The following is a 19,235-nucleotide window of genomic DNA, read 5'->3' on the forward strand; positions in this document are numbered from 1 at the left end:
ACAATTGATATATCCCGTGCGATAATCAATATGTATTTGTATACCAAGGGTGCGATACATTATGTGATAACAATACAGAAAACATTGATGCTAATTTCTTCCCGCTGTCGTTGTTGTTGAGCATCATTTGTTGTGAATGGGTGATGCATCTTCCATTCATCAATTAAACCCTTAAAGTGGGCACAATGTTTGTGAAGGTTCGCCCCTTGCCTCATAGTTTGGATATCTTTAAAAATGTCATACAACCGTTGTATATTTTTATAATTCGAGTAAACTATTGAAGCATGACCCAAATTCCTTGGCATTTCACCGTACATCACATTATGATAAACGTTCTCCTCCATATTATTGAAGAGCCAACTCATGACCCGACAATCCTCCTATTGTGAATGTGTCAGTGACTTCAGAATCCAGAAAATAAAAGACATAATAATTGCAAAGGTAAATGACCTATATGGGTGTGCCAAAGGGTCACCCATTTTTTATTCTCAATGACAAAAGCAAAAACATGAGCAGAACTGGATTGTTCTCGGTTGAGAAGATAAAGCCCCCAATCTTCCCAACCACCACCAATAGTCTTCCTTGTCGTCAGATCTTGGATAACACAATGAGTCGAATAAAGAGTGATATAGCAATTCAATTGTTTGGTTAAAGAGCTTACGGAAGATTAGAAGAGTGACATAGCAATTCAGTTGTTCGGTTAAGGAACTGAACGAAGACCAGCGAGAAATTTAAAGATTCACAATTATCGTATTTGTTTTTCAGATCTTCCATTTCTAGAATAGCTGTTTGACAATTATCCAATTCCTAGCAGAATATTCTTCTATGGTTCCATCTCCTTATTCGAGATTGTTAATCTCTATGTGGAGCTGATAAAGGTGGGCCAAGTCTTCTTGATGGGATTACATTTTGGCTACTTTATCCCATATATCCTTTGCGGTTTTCAAGAGATAAAGACCACGATTAATATTGGGTTGCATTGAATTTAGCAACCAAGACATCACAATTCAACTTTCACTCTCCCATCTGTCATAGGTGGGATCATTTTGATTGGGCTGTTTCTTGGTTCTTGTAATGTTTCCCAGTTATTCCGTGCTTCGACATATATATTTGGGCTGTTTGGGACCACTCCAAATAATTTGTGCCATCTAGTTTTACAATAATTATTGTAAGATTAGGGTTGTCCATATGTGTAGATGGAATCTGGGTGTGTATGTTCTGTCCCATTAAAAAAAGGAGAGAAAAAAAATGATGTATTACTCTAGTTTAAAGTAACCTCTTGGTTTTGATGAAGGTCCAGAGGGTAGAAACGACATGAGTAGTCCGGCTTGACAGATATGGAAGCAATGAGTGGTATAGAGATTTGAAGGTAGTCCGAGCTTCTAATTGTATCCCAATAGGTGGCCAGCAGAGCACTTCTAGTAGAAATAGAGGCCCTTGGACTTAAATCTAATCCCTAAAAGAGCCTTGAACTAGAAACCCAATGGCCTAGGGGGTTCGAGAGGAGATCCAGTGAAGGGGAAGGAGATTTTGACGAGTTCCGACCATTGTTCGAAGTATTGGTATCGTTACAAGTTTCGCTGGCCAGGGATGCAAGACAAGATTGATATTGCTGATAGTATCACTGATAACTGGAAATGCGGGGAAACATGGGGAAAACAATGGAATTTTCACCAAGACCTCAAGAGATGCTAAAATATGCATATTTGTATATTTAGGAGTAAAAAAATTGCAAAAAGAATGCATACATATTAAGTTTCCATTTAATAGGGGCCTAAAAGCAATTTGCTGTTGTAAGGAACCAGTCCAATAATCCTATCAATCCCATCCAACCATCTAACCATCAAAATTTCCATCCAAAAATCGATCTTTATTTTAGAATATCGGCAACACAATATTTCATTGAGAAATTGTCGACAACTGGAACGGAAACGAAAGAATGTAGTCTTGGTATTGCTCATGTTGTGATAACCAATGTTGTCAAATCGCATATGTGATCAGGTGCGATCGCACAATCGCATATGTGACCGCATATACCTTTTTTTTTTTGAAAAATTTAAAAAAAGAAAAACAAAGGAAAAAATGTAAAAAATATAAGAAATTAGGGGAAACTTTCCTAAGTGATTAGATAACTTATTTTACATATTTGAAGTTCGTTTGAGGGAAATAAAATTAGCTAAACAATGAATGATTAATGAAGTACATCAACATTCAACAATATATTTAACAAAACAATTATCAAGCTATTTAATGTACAAATACAATTTACAAGCTACAGCTTAATGTTTATACACTACTTGCAAAATAATACAAATAGTCTAATACTATATACATTAATTCAGTTGCCATTGTGGCATTTGATCACCACCATTGTCGTCATCGTCGTCGTCTCCTTCGTCGATGTATCTTTCATCTTCTTCTGTTTCTTCATCATTTGTACGCATTGGTACTTCATCCACTTCCAATGGTTAATCTTCATTATCTCCTTCTATCCCATTAATCTCTTCCACCAGCTGACTGCTATTGCTCACCCCCCTCTCCTCCATCTTCGAGTGGAAGTACCTTCTTCGGGTGCCGATTCGAATGTGGCATCTTCAACTTGGGCCCATGTTAGCTCCTCATTGGCAAAGATCGAGTCCATCGTTTCTGCAAGCCACTCATTATCTACATACAGATCATCTAAGCAGATTGGATTAAAACCAGGCTTTTTTTTGCCTACCCTGGAATCGTTTTTGTAGCTTTTGGTTATATTAGGCGAAGACCAAGTTGTTAAAATTCTTTTGTTCAAGACAATTTATTTATTTATTTATTTTTGGTAATGAATCTGCATGAAAGAAAGTGCATTAACTTACTTAGACTTAGTTATAACTTTTAACTCCCTAACTCTAACATTTTCCGTAGACATCAACACTAAGGAGTGAATTGCCAAACTAATTGCCTTGACCGTGCTCCAGTTGCGCTCGCAATTGCTAGTAGAACACGTGAGTCTAAGAATCCCGTCCTATTCTTTTTTATCTGGAATCATTCTTTCGAACACATTAAGAAATCCATCCATATGCGTCGTTTTTGCTTCTGTTGGAATGGGGGAAGTGAACAATATGGTCGGATTAAGGATGTAGGCAGTCGAATACATTTGGCTTCCCCATCTTCTATCTATAATATCTAAAATGGGCCTGTAATCACTCTCTCCATAGTTAAAATGATATATGATTTTATTTCTTGCCCTCTCCATCGTATCATATATGTAACCCGTTGATGGCCTCTCATCTCCGTCTACCACTCACAACACTGTGGCTAAGGGTTCATAGGTTTTAGTGCCTTTATCACTATGTTAAAAAAGATAGCGAAATTATGGTGTGTTGGACTAGCTTCCCTTTAACCTTCTTTGAACAAAGCCCATTAGTCCATTCAGCTGATATGATAAAGTTTTTAAGTTCAAATTTTTTTGAATGCAGTCTTTGTAGTGTTAAGAAGGCTGTAGTGAAACGGGCGAGAACTGGATGTAGCAAGTTACTTACACTTAATGTGCTTTCTCATTTGATGGAGAAGAATGGCATGTTTGTACATAAAGATTGTGATTCTTCTAGCCCTTGCAATCACTTTAACCTACCATGTCTTCCAGCATAAGATCAACACAATGTGCCGCACAAGGGGTCCAAAATAAATGACGCCTCTTCTCCATAAGAAGACGACCGATGGCGACATGGATGTGTTGTCCGTGAATACCTAGACAACATATTCCTCTCTTATTTCCTCAACTACACTATCTAATAATTTAAACAAATAATTTGTCATATGAGGATGACCTAATGCTTCCATAGACTTCAAAATCATTCCCAGCTGGACAATTCACTAGATAGTGTATCAGAGCCGACCGGATTTATCGGTCCATCCGTCGCCACGAGTGTGCAACTTTAGGTTTTTCACGATTCTTTATATTCTTCTATAAAACTTCGTGTATTCGTCCTTGGCTTTAAGGCATGTCTCGGTTAAGCCCATGTTTAAATTGACCTATTGCCTTAACTATAACCTTGAAGCTTTTCAACTTAATAGTGTTGAAAGCAACATTGGCTCTTTTTTTTTTTTTTTTTTTAATTTTAATTTTAATTTTTTTAAAATTTTTACACACGCACACACACCCCACACACTCACGTTGGTGGAATTTCACCACCTATGGGTACTCGAACCCTTGACCGGGAGTTGAAACTCCTGAGAGTCTACCACCCGGGCAAGAGTAAGGACCCAAAGCAACATCGGCCTGGTATAACCATTTAGTGATATATTAAATCCTGATTTTTTCATCTTTTTGTTTGTATTGGTTTTCTAATGTGGTTTGACCGGGTCCTTTATCTCAATTCCTTTGGTTGACCACATCCTCGGGGTGCGATCTACACTATCTATCCATGTGCCCATGTCCACGAGCTCTTTTTGAGGCCAGTGGTCTAGATTGGCCTGTCGATGTAGAGGGGGTGGGGCTAGGTTTATCCACATCAATCACACACACACACACACACACACACACACACACATATATATATATATATATTCTCATATGCTTCTTGTTCCATAAATTTCTCTTGAAGTATGGGACCATCGTTTTTTTTTTTTCCTACATTGTTTGTCCATGTACTCAATGATTTCCTTTTTGATTTCTGGAGTAATATCGGGACAGGCTATTGCATTTGATCCTAGCGTATGTGCAAGGGGTTGCTTGTGCTATGGAATGCCATTGGCATTTACAAACCTTCATAAGTCAGACACTATGTAAGTCTTTTTGGTAGCACTACGATAGTGCCCGTACTTCCAATATGGATTATTCGACTTAGGTTTTAAAGAAGAAGACATGGCTTTATTCTTATTACTTGTACACTTGGAAGTTGTAAAGATTAGATAATGAAAGAGAGAGGGAGAGGGTTACACACTTACACTTGTAGTTGTAGACGAAAGAGAGTTACACACTTACACTTGTAGTTGTAGACGAGAGAGAGAGAGAGAGAGAGAGAGAGAGAGAGAGAGAGAGAGAGAGAGAGAATGTAATAGAGAATGTAAGAGAATGAGAGAGTAGTATGATTGTCTTCTTAGGACTTACGAGCTTCATTCTTGATTCTTGAATGATCTTTGTAAACTTCTCTTCTTAGGAGCTTGTAGAGACTAGAGTTGTAGAAGATTGTAGAGATATTAGGATTTAGGCTTGGAATGTAAGAGAGAGACTGTAGGGGCCTGTTTGGGAGCATGAATTTTGAATCCCCTGGATTTGAAACCCCTTGGATTTGAAATCCTCCTATTGTGTTTGGCACCCTGGATTGGGAATCAACTTTAATCCAAAAGTAGCTATGCATGGTATATTTACAGGGGTTTGAATTTATATACTAGATCAACTTTAATATCTCTAATTAGTGATGTATGTAATGTTTGACACAATGGTTGTAATAAGCCCGCTGAAATATATGCTTTGCCCGAAAACGAGAAATTCCAAGTCTCGAATGGGCCACAAGCACAAGATTATGTCTGAGTGACTAACCAATGATTTTTAACCGTTGATTTACATAGACAATGTTTGGACGGTGTTGATCATCATATTATAGTAATTATAGTGATGCAATTGATAATCTAATTGTTTTGGGATATCATTAGTGGGCCATGTGCCCAATAGAATAATAGTCGGGTGACACGCATGTTTACACATGCAACTCTTGAAAGGATTTTAGATGTAATCCAAGTTCTCACCGTGGATTTCAAACCCCCTATTTGAGGCGATTTGAAACCCCCCAGTCACTTTATGGTGCCAAATAACCAGGGGATTTGAAATCCCTCAAATACCCCAAATCCATGGTGCCAAACGACCCCTAAGGATTAAGGAGTAAGAGAGTAAGAGAGAGTTTAGAGTGATTAATGTTGCAAATGGGGGGTTATTTGAGTGCCTTTTTATAGGTAAAAAGTAAGATTTTGCCCAAAAAAAAAGTACCAGCGATCAAATATCTGATCCTTAGCGAATATGGGATCGCATGTTCTCGCATATGCATTTGGATCGCATATGCCTATGCGACTTCCACATGCATATGCACAAATATGATTGCACATGACAATAGTGGCGATGACGATAATATTGAGATATTATTGATATTATCATCGACAATTTAAATACCGCATACAATCATGCGGTCATAAAAAAATTGAAATGGAAATTTTTTTAATAAACAAAATTTTGGCAATATCAATACATTGGTGAGATTATTGAAATATCATTGATACACTGGTGATACAAGCGACACTTGGAATTTACGCAGTCGAAAATATTGGTGATACGTTGGCGATATCAATACATTGCCAATACAAGCAACACTTGAAATTTACACAGTTGAAATATTGTCGATACATTGGTGACATCAATAAATTATCTCTATAATGATAGAAAAATGAAACACTTCCTGATTCATTATTTTTATCTTATTGGCTGTTGTTCCTTATTTCAGGATATTGATTTCCGTCCATTTTTTTTTATTTTTTATTTTTATACCTTCGCATGGATGAATTCTACCTATTATCTCATCTAGGATTTACATACACAACATATCACTATTAAGAGTCAATTTCTTATTATTTAAATATTTAGATTTTTTTTTTTTTTTTTTGGGGGGGGGGGAGAAAACTTGCAAAACAAGGATTGGGTTGTGCCATACATATGAAAGAGTATATAATAATGATGTATTTAGCGAATCAAATACCATGGTTTAATAATGAACCATTCTAATTAGTTGATAATTATTCTCTTAATTCATGAGTTGTTTTTTTTGGGGGGGGGGGGGGGGGGGGATTTACGTCACCAAAAATAGTGACTAAAGCAAGTGTCGGATTCAAACCTGGTGTTATAGAGTACAAATTGACTTATTATACTCCTGAATATGAAACCAAAGATACTGATATCTTGGCAGCATTTTGAGTAACTCCTCAACTCAGAGTTCCACCTGAGGAAGCAGGGGCTGTGGTAGCTGCCGAATCTTTTACTGGTATGTGAACAACTATGTGGACCAATGGACTTAGCAATCTTGATTGTTATAAAGGACGATGCTTCCACATCAAGCCCGTTGCCGGGGAGGAAAATCAATATATTGCTCGTAGTGTAACTAACATGTTTACAATGGACTTACACTTTAGACCTTTTTGAAGAAGGTTCTGTTACTAACATGTCTACTTCCATTGTGCGTAATGTATTTGGGTCCACGAGCTGTACGTCTGGAGGATCTACGAATTCCTCCTTATATCAAAACTTTCTAAGGCCCGCCCCATGGCATCCAAGTTGAGAGAGATAAATTGAACAGGAATGGTCATCGCCTATTAGGAATTTTTGATACTACCAGTGTTATCAGGATCTCTGAGCTAGAGATATGGATATTTTGATAATATCGGAGATACTCTAAAAAATGGTTCGACAGTGTTGGACTAGTTGCTGTGCAGTTCCAACGCCGGAATCAGGTTCCAGAGTGATTTCCGTGCAGCTATGGTGGCTTTGGAGGTGATTTCAGTGAGTTCCAACGGTGCTGGAGCCCTTTTATGTAGATCCGTGATAGAAATTAGAGCTAGATTGATTTCTGGCCAGCCGTGGTGGCTCCAGAGGCGTTTTTGGAGAGATTCGATGGCGTTGGACCCCTTTTTTGTGCAGATCTGGCACCAGAAATCAGATCTTGACAGATTTATGGCACACTGTGGTAGCTCTGGAGGCATTTCCGAGGAGATTTGACAACATTGGACCCCTTTTTGTGAAGATCTAGTGCCGGAAATCAAATTTGGACTGATTTTCAATGAGTTATGGCAGTTCTGAAGGCATCTCTAGTGAGATTCTGAGGTCTTTACTTCCAGAGATAACTTTCAGTGGAGAAACCCCTTCTAGATGAGTCAATGGTGAGCTACGATTACATCTGTAGGATGGTGATGGAAGGTTTATCTCACTTTCACCATCTTGTAGAGAGAACGGAAAAAAGATCTAATTGACTTCCAAAATCAAGGTTTTCTACGGCGAATGGGAAGGGAAAAGGACAAGGATGCTTGCAAGAGAGAACAAAAGGTCCGGACCGTCCGATAGAGAAACCACTTCTAGACGAGGCAATGGTGAGCTACAATTGCATCTGTAGGATGGTGATGGAATGCCTATCTCACTTTCACCATCTTACAGAGAGAAGGGAAAAAGAAAGGTCAGATCAATTTTCAAAATCAAGGTTTTTGACAGAGAATGAGAAGGGAAAAGGAGAAGGATGCTTGGAAGAGAAAAAAGAAGAAGAAGAATGGACTAGAGAAGCTTTGAACCATGAAAAGTAAAGAGACATGAGGAAGTGAATGAGAGAAGGGCGTTGTATTCGTATGGGCTCCCTCTCTCATTGGTTTCTGTTAATAATAAACTAGGGTTACATGAATAAGAGTTAGCTCTGAACCATGAAAAGTAAAGAGAGATGAGGAAGAGCATGTGAGAGAAGGGAGTTGTAATCGTATGGGCTCCCTCTCTCCTTGCTTTCTATTGATAATAAACTTGGGTTACATGAATAAGAGTTCTAATCTAATCAAAATCACAATAAAGATAGACTCCTAGCCTAATCATGTTTAACAAAACAGAGTAAAAGATAAGAACGCTAATTTGTATGGTACACTGCAGGTGCACAGTAATTTATGTACACTGACAATTGAAAGTTCATCATCTCTGCATAATCCCTGTGAAACTCTTTTGGATTAGTTACTGAATCTCTTTTTCTTGATTGCGAGTAAGCCGTATATGCTATGATAAATTAATAACTTAAAAGGGTTCAATGAGATGAATAGTGTGTGCGTAAGCAGTTTTATACATATATTCATCAGGCTTTCTGAGAATGGTTTTGTCATGAAAATTATCTTAATACTCATTTCTTTTTACATGTTCTAGTAATTCAATGTGCCCAATAGTTTTGCCAATGCTGAAAATGATGTATGTTTCATATTTACATCAATTGGGTTCTCATCTAGTGTACTCACTCGTGTTATTGAGTTTACATCTATTATGTTTAGTGAGATCTGGTGTTTCTCCAAGATGTGGAAGAGGCAATGTTGCAGTCCTTTTTCTTGTATTTCTAAAGATGCATGTTTTGATTTGTATGTTCCTAATCCAAGATGGTGTTGTTATCAGGCTGTGCCAGTAGATGGGGAAGTTTTTCAGGGTAGATCTACTATTACAATTGAGCACCTAACTGGGGAAGCCAGGCCACTGGAGAGAAAAGTTGGGGATAGAATTCCAGGCGGTGCGAGGAACTTGGATGGAATGATGATAGTCAGAGTGCGTATTTTCTTCTCAAGTTGAGTTGTTCTTCTCAACAGCACTTTATCATTTTCCATTACGATCTCTTGATGCTAATGTTAGTGATTATTCAAGATAGCTTTATTCTATCATCTATACTCTCTTGCTGATATTTTGATGAGATTTCCAATCCATGTGGAAATTTGAATTTGCTTCTTAGCGGAAATATTTTTATGCTTAAACACAAAATGGAACCTATCCACTGCGAACATAAAATTTTTAAGGCACAGGACATTGACTGGAGTACACATATACTCTCAGCTGACCTGGTTAATGCCTCATTAACTTTCTTAACTAGAAACTACTAGTTTTCTTATTAATTTATCAATTCTTCATGGAGTTAGATTTTAACATTGCTTTCTTAGGGTAGGTGATATCTCAACAGTGACTCTGGGCCCAGTTTGTTTCTAGAAGTTTTTCTCAAGGAGTCTTCTTCGGAAAAATGTAATTGATAAGTATCTATGATTTTGTTTTGACTTTGTATCTTTCTGTTTTTCTTTACTTCTTTCAAATAATTTGCATGAATTCATTGCTGAAGAAATAAAAGTTTCATAGCATCAGTAACCAGAAAACTGTGTTTCCAACGTGAGGTGTATACACCAATTGGCAGAACAACAACATTTCTTTCTTATTAGCCCACCTGACATTTTCAAGATGTCTAAAACTGTCAGTGAGCTCTCTCAATGTTAGGCATCACCATGCTTGTGAATATTTTTGAGGGATGTAGATCAGTTACCTTGAGCAAGATGTTAACACTGAAAATCATTATGACATATACTGATATACATTAGTTTCAATATTTTTTCAAGCCATATTAAGAAGGAAGCATTGCATACTTTTCTTTATGGGTCAAAAAATAGTTTATATGTCTGTTGTGTATCTCATCTTTTGGTTTGATGGTTAAGCAAGTCCATTGAGTGGATATAATATGATAAGTTTATTTGAAAGTATAAATCTCGTTTGGATGGCTGGATTACCTTACAATCATTTTGTTTTTCTCAACTACAACTTGTCATTTTAAATTATTATTCATTTCATGATGCTTTATTTAATAGAAAGTACAAAAGCACAAGGAATTTGATAATGGTGACGTAAGTTACGGGAATGGATATGTTAAATAAACTTAATTGGGGAGAAGGCATCCCCAATATGGAGTAAGCAAGAGTAAAGATTCCTTCCAAGTAAGGACCCAAGATGTCATTTGCTTCCAAAGAGAATGATGAAAGGAGGCCTACAAAAAACGGCTTTTGATTTGGTTGTTTGGCATGATGAAAAGTATATTTAGAAGCATAAATCTTATTTGGATGGCTGGATTACCCTAAAAACTTGATTGCTTATTCAGTTTTTAAGGGCTATTACCTGACATTGAATCATCTCTTCCCGATCGATCTAGGTCTGAGGGAGTGGAGCCATGACTTGGCCCTCTCTTTTAGAGAGAAGGGGGACAATTTAAGTCTAATTACATCAGTGGAGACATTGTTAAAGTGCAAGGTAGCGACAATTTCATCGAACTCTTTCAAGTGTAGATATGGACTCTCAGAATCTAGTCCATTAAATTTAGAAAGTAAATGAATCACACCGGTTTAAAATCCACGTTTCCTGTGTTGGTTGGGAAAATAATGCAGGAAGGTGTGCTTGTTCTCGCCGGTTGTAAGTAGTCACGTAAAGTTTTGACCGGTGGAACTTGGTGAACCTTGTCATCATCACGCACTGTCCTAATCCGCCGCGTGTTATGCTCAATATTCTTATAAAAAATGGCTCATTCTCAGCCCTATTTGGCACATTCGCGGCAATAGTTTCAAATGGTTTAGGAGTATTTACGGGTTCTCTAACTCGTCGATGGATTGAGAACCCGTTAACCAAACTTCCTTCACCCAAAAGCCTCAATGTATGATCCCTTACCCACTCAGGCATGAACCACACACACAACAAATAAAGTCTAAACCTAACCTAAATCCTATAGCAACAAAAATTATCCTACAAATTAATCTACTAGAAAGCAATTAAGAACCGAAGGAAATAAGATGTTACCAGAATAGGTGAACTAGAGTTAACAAAACCCTACAAAACAGAAACAACCTGATGTTAGTAATGTTAGAAATTAAAACAAACCCTAGAAACAAATTCTAAAATTGAAAACCCTAAAATAAGCAAAATCGTTGGTTATAAAATTCAGGAAAATAAAACCCTAACCTAAAAATAGGAATTTAACTTAGAGAAATAAAAGAAGAAAAGTTAAACCCTAGAAACAGAAACAACCTGATGTTAGTAATGCTAAAAATTAAAACAAACCCCAGAAACAAATTCTACATTTGAAAACCCTAAAATAAGCAAAATCGTAGGTTAGAAAATTCAGGAAAATAAAACCCAATCTAAAAACAGGAATTTAACTTAGAGAAATAAAAGAAGAAAAGCTAAACCTAAAACCTATTGTGTTTGTGCCACTCCTCGGCAACGATGCTAAAAACTTGTTAGGCAATCCTAAGTGCAGGACCGCGATATAGTCATAACTCGGTGAGACCGAGGTCGATCCACAGGGAATGTGAGAGCACAACTAGAACTAATCTAGGATTAAGGTCTAAGAAGTAAGAAATCCAGAGAATAGGTAAGGATAAAAACAATAATAAAACAACAATTGAGGATCCATGGATCCACTTCTAGCAATTACAATGTATAATTTATTGATTCATCTTCTATAACTCTGCTAAAATCAGATTCCAATCCGTTCTAATCGGAAGATCAAACAGTTAAATCAATCTCAAATATCGAAAAAGGTATGACTTTAATTGAATGATTCTCTCATGAAGTACTCTGACATCAATCGCAGGGAATTCAATCGTCTATTGTGCCCAAAGTCTACAATAGATCAAGGAACTTTACAGATTGATTCCTTCTCTAATCAAGTTAAACAATTGCTAAGTCAAAGCATCCATTGTAACCTGAGTTCACAATGGATCCAGAAATAAACAACTCAAAGGCTTTAAAGTAAAATCCAAATCAAATTCAATTAAATAATCATCATCCAAATCCAATGTATGAATCAATAAACTAGAACATTGCAATAAACTAGAAAGCTTCTCCCCTTGGCACCAACTAAGAGATTAGCTAGACATAATTAAATCTTAAACAAAAGAAAAATAGAGAATCTAATAGAACATGAAAGGAGATTGAGGTGGGATGGCATTGTCGGCGCTCCACCCAAGCCTTCTCTCTCTCTCTCTCTCTCTCTCTCTCTCTCACTCTCAACCCTAAAAGATGCTTAGGAACATCTAAAAGAACTCCTTATATAGATAGGAGGCTTGTACTTTCGCACCGACCTTGGAAATTTGCAAAACTCACGCTCTTTCGTGTACCTTCGATGGGAGTTTTTGATAGGATCGGGACCTATCGAAGTCTATCAATGGGATCGAAGGTGCACTCGATGGTATCGAAGAATGCATCCAAACTGTCCAGTAACTAACTTTTAAATTCCTAGAGTTTCTCAATAGGATCGAAGTTTCTTCGTTGGGATCGAAGAATTAGTTTATGTCCAACAAGCTTTTTGGAAAATCCAAAATTATTCGATGTGTAGCTTGATCACATTGAGTCCTATCGACAACGTGTCGATAGGATCGGAGTCCTATCGATGGAATCGAAGAGTGTTGATTTTCTTCCATTCTTCCTTGATGCATTCAATCTTCAATTCCTCACTTCGGTACTTTGTTTCCTTGAATCGTTGAGTCCTCAAATCTTCATTTTGAAAGCTCCAGTTCTCCAATTCTTCATTGCCTTTGAGCTTGATCTCTTTTTGGGCTTAAAATTGCCCCTTTAAGCACATATTCAACTTAGACTTCAAAATCTCTCTGTAAGATGAAAACATACTTAATTAAGCCATTTAAACACTCAGATGTAGGGAAAAAGGATGCAATATAGGGGATAAATATGCAATATTTAGGTGTTGATAGTTAGTCACTTCATTGTAAAAAAGTTTGAACATACTAAAAACTTCATTCTTGGATTTTAGAAGGAAAACCTAAGCCATCCGTGTGCAATCATAAATAAATGTAACAAAGTATCGATATCCAAAAAGAGGTGATAAGAGGATTCTAAACATCGGACTGAACCAACTCGAATGGGATGGGTTTCCTCTCAGATAAATTAGGAGGAAACATAGCCCAATGATGTTTGGAGAACTCAAAAGTTTCACAAGCTAAAGGTTTGATATGGGTATGGAAGGGAACAAAAGTTTTAGCCTAGACAATGATGGATGCCCTAAACGGCAATGCCATCTGGACGCTGACTCTTTATCCAAGGACAAGACACTGGAAGCTATTGTAGGGGCCTAATCAAGGAATTAAATTCCTCCACGTTCATGGCCCCCACCAATTGTCTGCTTCGTCTGGAGGTCCTGAAACACACAGTGAGAAGGAAAGAATTTTACTGAACAATTCAAAGACTTCCTAAGAGATCTAATAGATAATAAATTGAGGGGAAAACTAGGTAGATGCAAGATTGAGGATAAGTGCATAGTAGGAAAGATTGTAATGGAACTCGATCCAGATACAGAAGTTTAGGTTCCATCAACAACTCTAACTGAGTGTGACTGGATAAAAGGAAAATAAGAGCTAAATAGATGAGGCCTGTTGTTCATGTGGGAGATGGCTCCAGAGTCAATGAAAGGAGGAAGAGGGAGAGGCCACATGGAAGGTAGTACCTAACTAGGCTATGGAGGCTCTAGAAGTGTCAAGGACTTCACGAACATGCAGTCGCATCAAGGCATCATAGGCCTCACGAGATAGGAGAACGAAATCACTGGAGGGAGACTTCTTTGTTGCCATCTACCCTTAAGTCTTTTTGGAGCTAGTAGAGTCACCATCAGTAAGGACACGCTTGCCCGAGGTGGGCGACCTACAAGATCCCAACAATGATCAATAGAATGGTTGGTACCCCCACAATGAGTGCAATAACAAGATCCATCACGACTATGTCCTCGTCCATCATGACCATGACTACCATGTCCTCCACGATCAACATCACGACCTCTGTCTCGAGTGCTCGATCCAGAAACTTGTCCACGTCATTGAGCACCCCATGTAGGAACTTTAGAATCATGGCTAAATGAAGACCGGTCTCCAGCAACCATTGTTTGAGTTTTCAATATCGCCACAAGTTTCACTGGCCAGAGATAAATATATAATATCGTTATCGCCAATAACCAAAAATGTGGTGAAAAAGAGTGAAACATATAGGGAAACGATGGAATTTTTCAGTGAAACTTCGGGACATGCCTAAATACACATTTGCATGTTTAGGAATAAAAATAATTGCGAAAAGAATACATTACATATTAATTTTTCATTTAATGGGACCAAAAAAGCATGCAATGCTATAAAAAAATCACTCCAATAGCAACCAAAATTATATTACAGATGCAGCTAGCATACAATAATTAAGACATGTAAAAGTAAATGAATTCAAAGAGGCCAAATCAAGGATGGATTGGATTATCCGATCAGTGTGGTTTTTGCATGATAGAGATGTACATCACAAATCCACTCCTACCATCTGTTTTGAAAGACCACAATAGGATAGTGTTCTAAAAGTCAAGTAGATCCAAAACTCAGGTGGTGGCCCAAACCAACAAAACAGTGAGAACGACAATGCATTGAAACCTTTTAGTAGGCCGTAGCTAACCATATGATGTTTATATGCCATCCAAACCATTAGTACAATTATTACCACTCACATAAATTGTAGGAACAAATACCATCTTGATACAAAACTTTTGTCACTGCCAGGTGTTCAATCCCCATTGTTTCGTGTGGTATTAACCCAACCCCTCCCCGTACCCCCCCCCCCCCACAATTAGGACAGTGTTCTAAAAGTCATGAAGATCCAAAACTCAGGTGGTGGGCCATACCAACAAAACAGTGAGAACGACAATGCATTGAAACCTTCCAGTAGGCCGTAGCTGACCATATGATGTTTATATGCCATCCAAACCATTAATACAATTATTACCACTCACATAAATTGCAGGAACAAATACCATCTTGATAGAAAACTTTTGTCACTACCAGGTGTTCAATCGCCGTTGTAAAGTAGATCCGTAATGCTTTTTTGCCATCCAACCCGTTGATAAGGTCAACCGGAACTGGATGAAAGGAATATACAAATATTAGCTTGATCTAAGACTTTTGAGGCCTACAAAAAGCTTTTAATAGTCATTCACTACTTTTTCCAATGGTGTGATCCTCCATAGACTTGGATCTGCTTAAGTTTTTGGATAAGGTCCTTGAATGAGCTGAAAAAATGGTTGGGCAACATGGATGTCGAAAACATTCATCAATTTGGGCCCCACACAGTAAGGGTAACAACTAATCACTTCCGTTTCATAAATGGAAGGTATTTGATACTCTAGCTGCGTATGACACTTGATACCTAGCATTTGAAAATGGTACATGTGGCAAATTCTAACACAATCTAAATTGTGTTTTCGCTTCATCGAGGTCCATGTGACCTCTAATCAAGAGGTTGGATAGCAAAAAAACCATTATAGTGGTCCTAGGAAGTTTTTAATGGTGGCATTTAATCACCACTGTTTCCCTTGGTGTGGTCCACTTGAGATGCAGATCTGCCTAATTTTTGGGCTCATGCCCTAAAATTATTTGTCAAAATAAATGGACAACATTGATAAAATGTTTATCATTATGATGGCCCAACAGAGCATGGACCCACCAGCGCACGGATCCAAACAAGTCGCACGCCCAACGACTTCGTAGGAAGTGAAATGCGCACCGCGTAAATCGGTACACTTATCGCACCGAGTCAACTCTGTGGGCCCCATTGTGATTTATGTAATTCATCTACCTTGTCCATCCATTTTACCAGATAATTTTAGGGCTTGATCCTAAAGATGAAGCATATCCAATGCTCAAATGGACCACACTACAGGAAACAATGTGAATTGAACGCCTACCGTTGAAAAATCATTAGGGGCCACATAAGTTTTGGATCTGTGTCATTTTTGTGTTTTACTTTCATACATATCCGTGTGATCTTATGAACAACTTAGATGACAAATAAACAACACTGTGGGCCCTAGGAAGGTTTCAACGGTAAGAATAATTGTTCCTACTGCCTTTGTGGTGTGGTCCACTCACGCTTTGGATCTGCCTCATTTTTGGGGTCATGACCTAAAATGATCTCGCTAAATGGATGGAGAGTGTGGATATAAAACATATATCATGGTGGGGTCCGCAAAACTTGGTGACATCCACACGCCACTAAGGTTGGCATCCACACATCACGCAAATCCGCTCCAGTAAAAACCCTTCGAGTTGGTGGTGTGGTCAACTCACACTTTGGATCTACTCATTTTTGGGGTCACGACCTAAAATGATCTCGCTAAACGGATGGAGAGTGGATATAACACACATCATGGTGGGGTCCACAGAACTTGGTGACGTCTACACGCCACTGAGGTTGGCATCCACACACCATGCAAATCTGCTCTCGTAAAAACCCTTTGAGAGGCCATTTTCGAAATAGAAGAGGGTTCCGGACGCAAAGCCTCAAAAACCTAAATTTCCGAAAGAGATCTCTCCAAATCCCTAATCTTTAGCAGATTCTTCGGTGAAATCCTCTTTTGGTTTGAAAATTTTGATATATTCGAAGAAAAAAAGTGGAAAGTAGAGATTGGATGGCACTTGCAGCACATCGATCGATCGATTGGCCCACTGTAATTTCCGATCACCGATCCTCTTCTACGATTGGCCCACTGCCATTTTCTTTTAGCAATCCTCTTCTACAAGTACGAAAATCCACGATTCCCCCCCCCCCCCCCCCCCTCCCCCTTTTTTTTGGTTGGATATTTTGCTTATTTATGTAGCGCCCCGATGTTATCGGTCCTTTTATCATCGAAAAGGGGTTGTTGGCTACAATAATCTCGTGACCGGGTAAGTAGATACAACGATTTGTCATTGACAATTGGGCTCTTCGCAAAGAATCGTTAAAATCGCTGAAAAATCAGCGATATTAGGAGGAGAAATGAAAAAAGCGAGTTTCGGTGTCACAACTCCATCGATACCGAAATTATTAGCGATAATTCGATATTATCACCGATAATTTAAACATTGCCAACAACATACACATATTGATCCGGTGAGGCAATGGGAGCAATGAATGATGTAGTGATCCTTTAACACATGTCATAGACAGCGGTTAAGGAAGTGTGTTGGGGCACAAAAAATATATGAGAGTCAAATAGGAGTTTTGTTTGGTCACATCAGTCTCGAAGTTTCTCCTTATGTTGCGCACCCTCTCTCTCTTCCTGATGTATGTTGCATGGCCCCTCTCCCATTCTGAAAGTCTTGTTGCGAGGTGGACGACTCAGTCCCCCTGACTGATCCCTTGTTTCACGCAGTCTCCCTGCCTGATTTCTTGCTACGCGGGATTAGCTCCCCCTGCTTAATTCTTCCTTGTTGCGGGGCCAAACTTCCAGGACAGGCGCTTTGTTGCGCGGTTACACCTTAAAGACCTGTTGCACGCTAGTGTCCCTGCTTAACTTCCCCCAATGCGCGCTGGCATCCCCTGGTTTCTTTCCTTGTTGCGCGCACCAGTCATCCCATGCCCCGTCCTGTTTGGGCGGAAGCATGGGTTGCCTATAAATACACCTTTCTTCTCCTCATTGAGGGAGATCAGAAAGTAGGAAGATTGGAGAGTTCCTGGAGAGAGGAAAGAATCCATTCGCGCACCAGGTTGACTCGCGCAACAGTCTGGAAGAAAGAGAAAGAGGAAAGGAGGAGAATTCGGAGTGGAGAAAGGAAAGAGAGTGGAGAAGGCTCCCACCTCGCAATCATCCTATCCGCGCAACAGTTTTGGAGCAAGGAGGATCAGAGAGAATTCAGATAGGGAGAATTGAGAGTATTTGGAATTCTTAGGATTCCGTCCTTGTTACGCGCCCATTCTCTAAGACAGGATACCCTGTCGCGCGCAACAGGCTCATGTAACCCGTGCAACAGGTCTATGTAGCCAGCATAATATGTCCTAGATTCATCCACAGTTTATTCCCCTATGTGCATAGCATATGCGTATTGTTGTGGAACATAAAATCTTGAATTCGTGTGATTCTTCTGTTGTTATGGCGGCTTCTTTCATAGTATAAATGCTACCGAAATTACCATTGAAATTGCTTTTTTTTTTTCTTTCTTCTACTATATTGATTCATTGTACTTTGTTTCAGAGTCAAGGGAAACATGAGGATGTAATTGAAACTCAGAATGAATGAAATCTAAAGATGATGAATGTTCTTTTATTTTCTTTGTTATTATTGAATGATAATTCCCCAAACGAAATATATTTGTTTCTTGTCGAAACAAAGTGGAGTCATGTTGACAATTTATCTCCGAACCCCATGATACTTGGTTGAGACCAGACAAATTGCGTGATTATAGTCTCTTCACTTTGCTTCCATACATGCTCATGATCAACTGTACAATTAGAGGGAAGGGGATCATAGAGGTCCAACTCATCCCACATACCTCGACGAGCAGAGAAGTACTCCTTCAGGGATCTTGAGTCTTGTTGAAACCTTCCAATGTCTGAGATCAATGTGAACATTTGTGCTATATTCTGACCTTCTGAGTACATGTCATGAATAATGTCCCATATCTTCTTAGCCGAGGTTAGAAACATAACGAAATTGCTCATAGTTGGTTCCATACTGCTAAGTAGCCAAGCTATGACTTGGTAGTTTTCCTTTGTCCAAGACTTGAAATTCGCATATGTAGAATGTGGAGCTTCGTCTGGTATATACGACAATCTGTCTCTTCCCCCCTAGAAACAATTTTAAAGATTGTGCCCATTGCAAGTAGTTATTACCGTTTAGCTTTACTGTTGTGATTAGCAAGGGATGCGATTCCAAAGGACCCACACTTGA

General features: G+C 38.6%; 1 protein-coding gene across 3 annotated transcripts in view; it reads left to right on the forward strand.

The window, feature by feature from the left end:
- LOC131219133 (probable cadmium/zinc-transporting ATPase HMA1, chloroplastic) overlaps positions 1-19,235 on the forward strand; it is a 132,907-nt gene that overhangs the window by 41,070 nt on the left and 72,602 nt on the right. For all 3 annotated transcript variants that reach the window (XM_058214137.1, XM_058214136.1, XM_058214135.1), the window contains exon 4: positions 9,149-9,295. In XM_058214137.1, coding sequence (XP_058070120.1) covers positions 9,149-9,295 — 147 coding nt within the window. The remainder of the gene's footprint in view (positions 1-9,148; positions 9,296-19,235) is intronic.

Source organism: Magnolia sinica, chromosome 11 (assembly GCF_029962835.1).
Source record: "Magnolia sinica isolate HGM2019 chromosome 11, MsV1, whole genome shotgun sequence".
Lineage (NCBI taxonomy): Eukaryota > Viridiplantae > Streptophyta > Magnoliopsida > Magnoliales > Magnoliaceae > Magnolia > Magnolia sinica.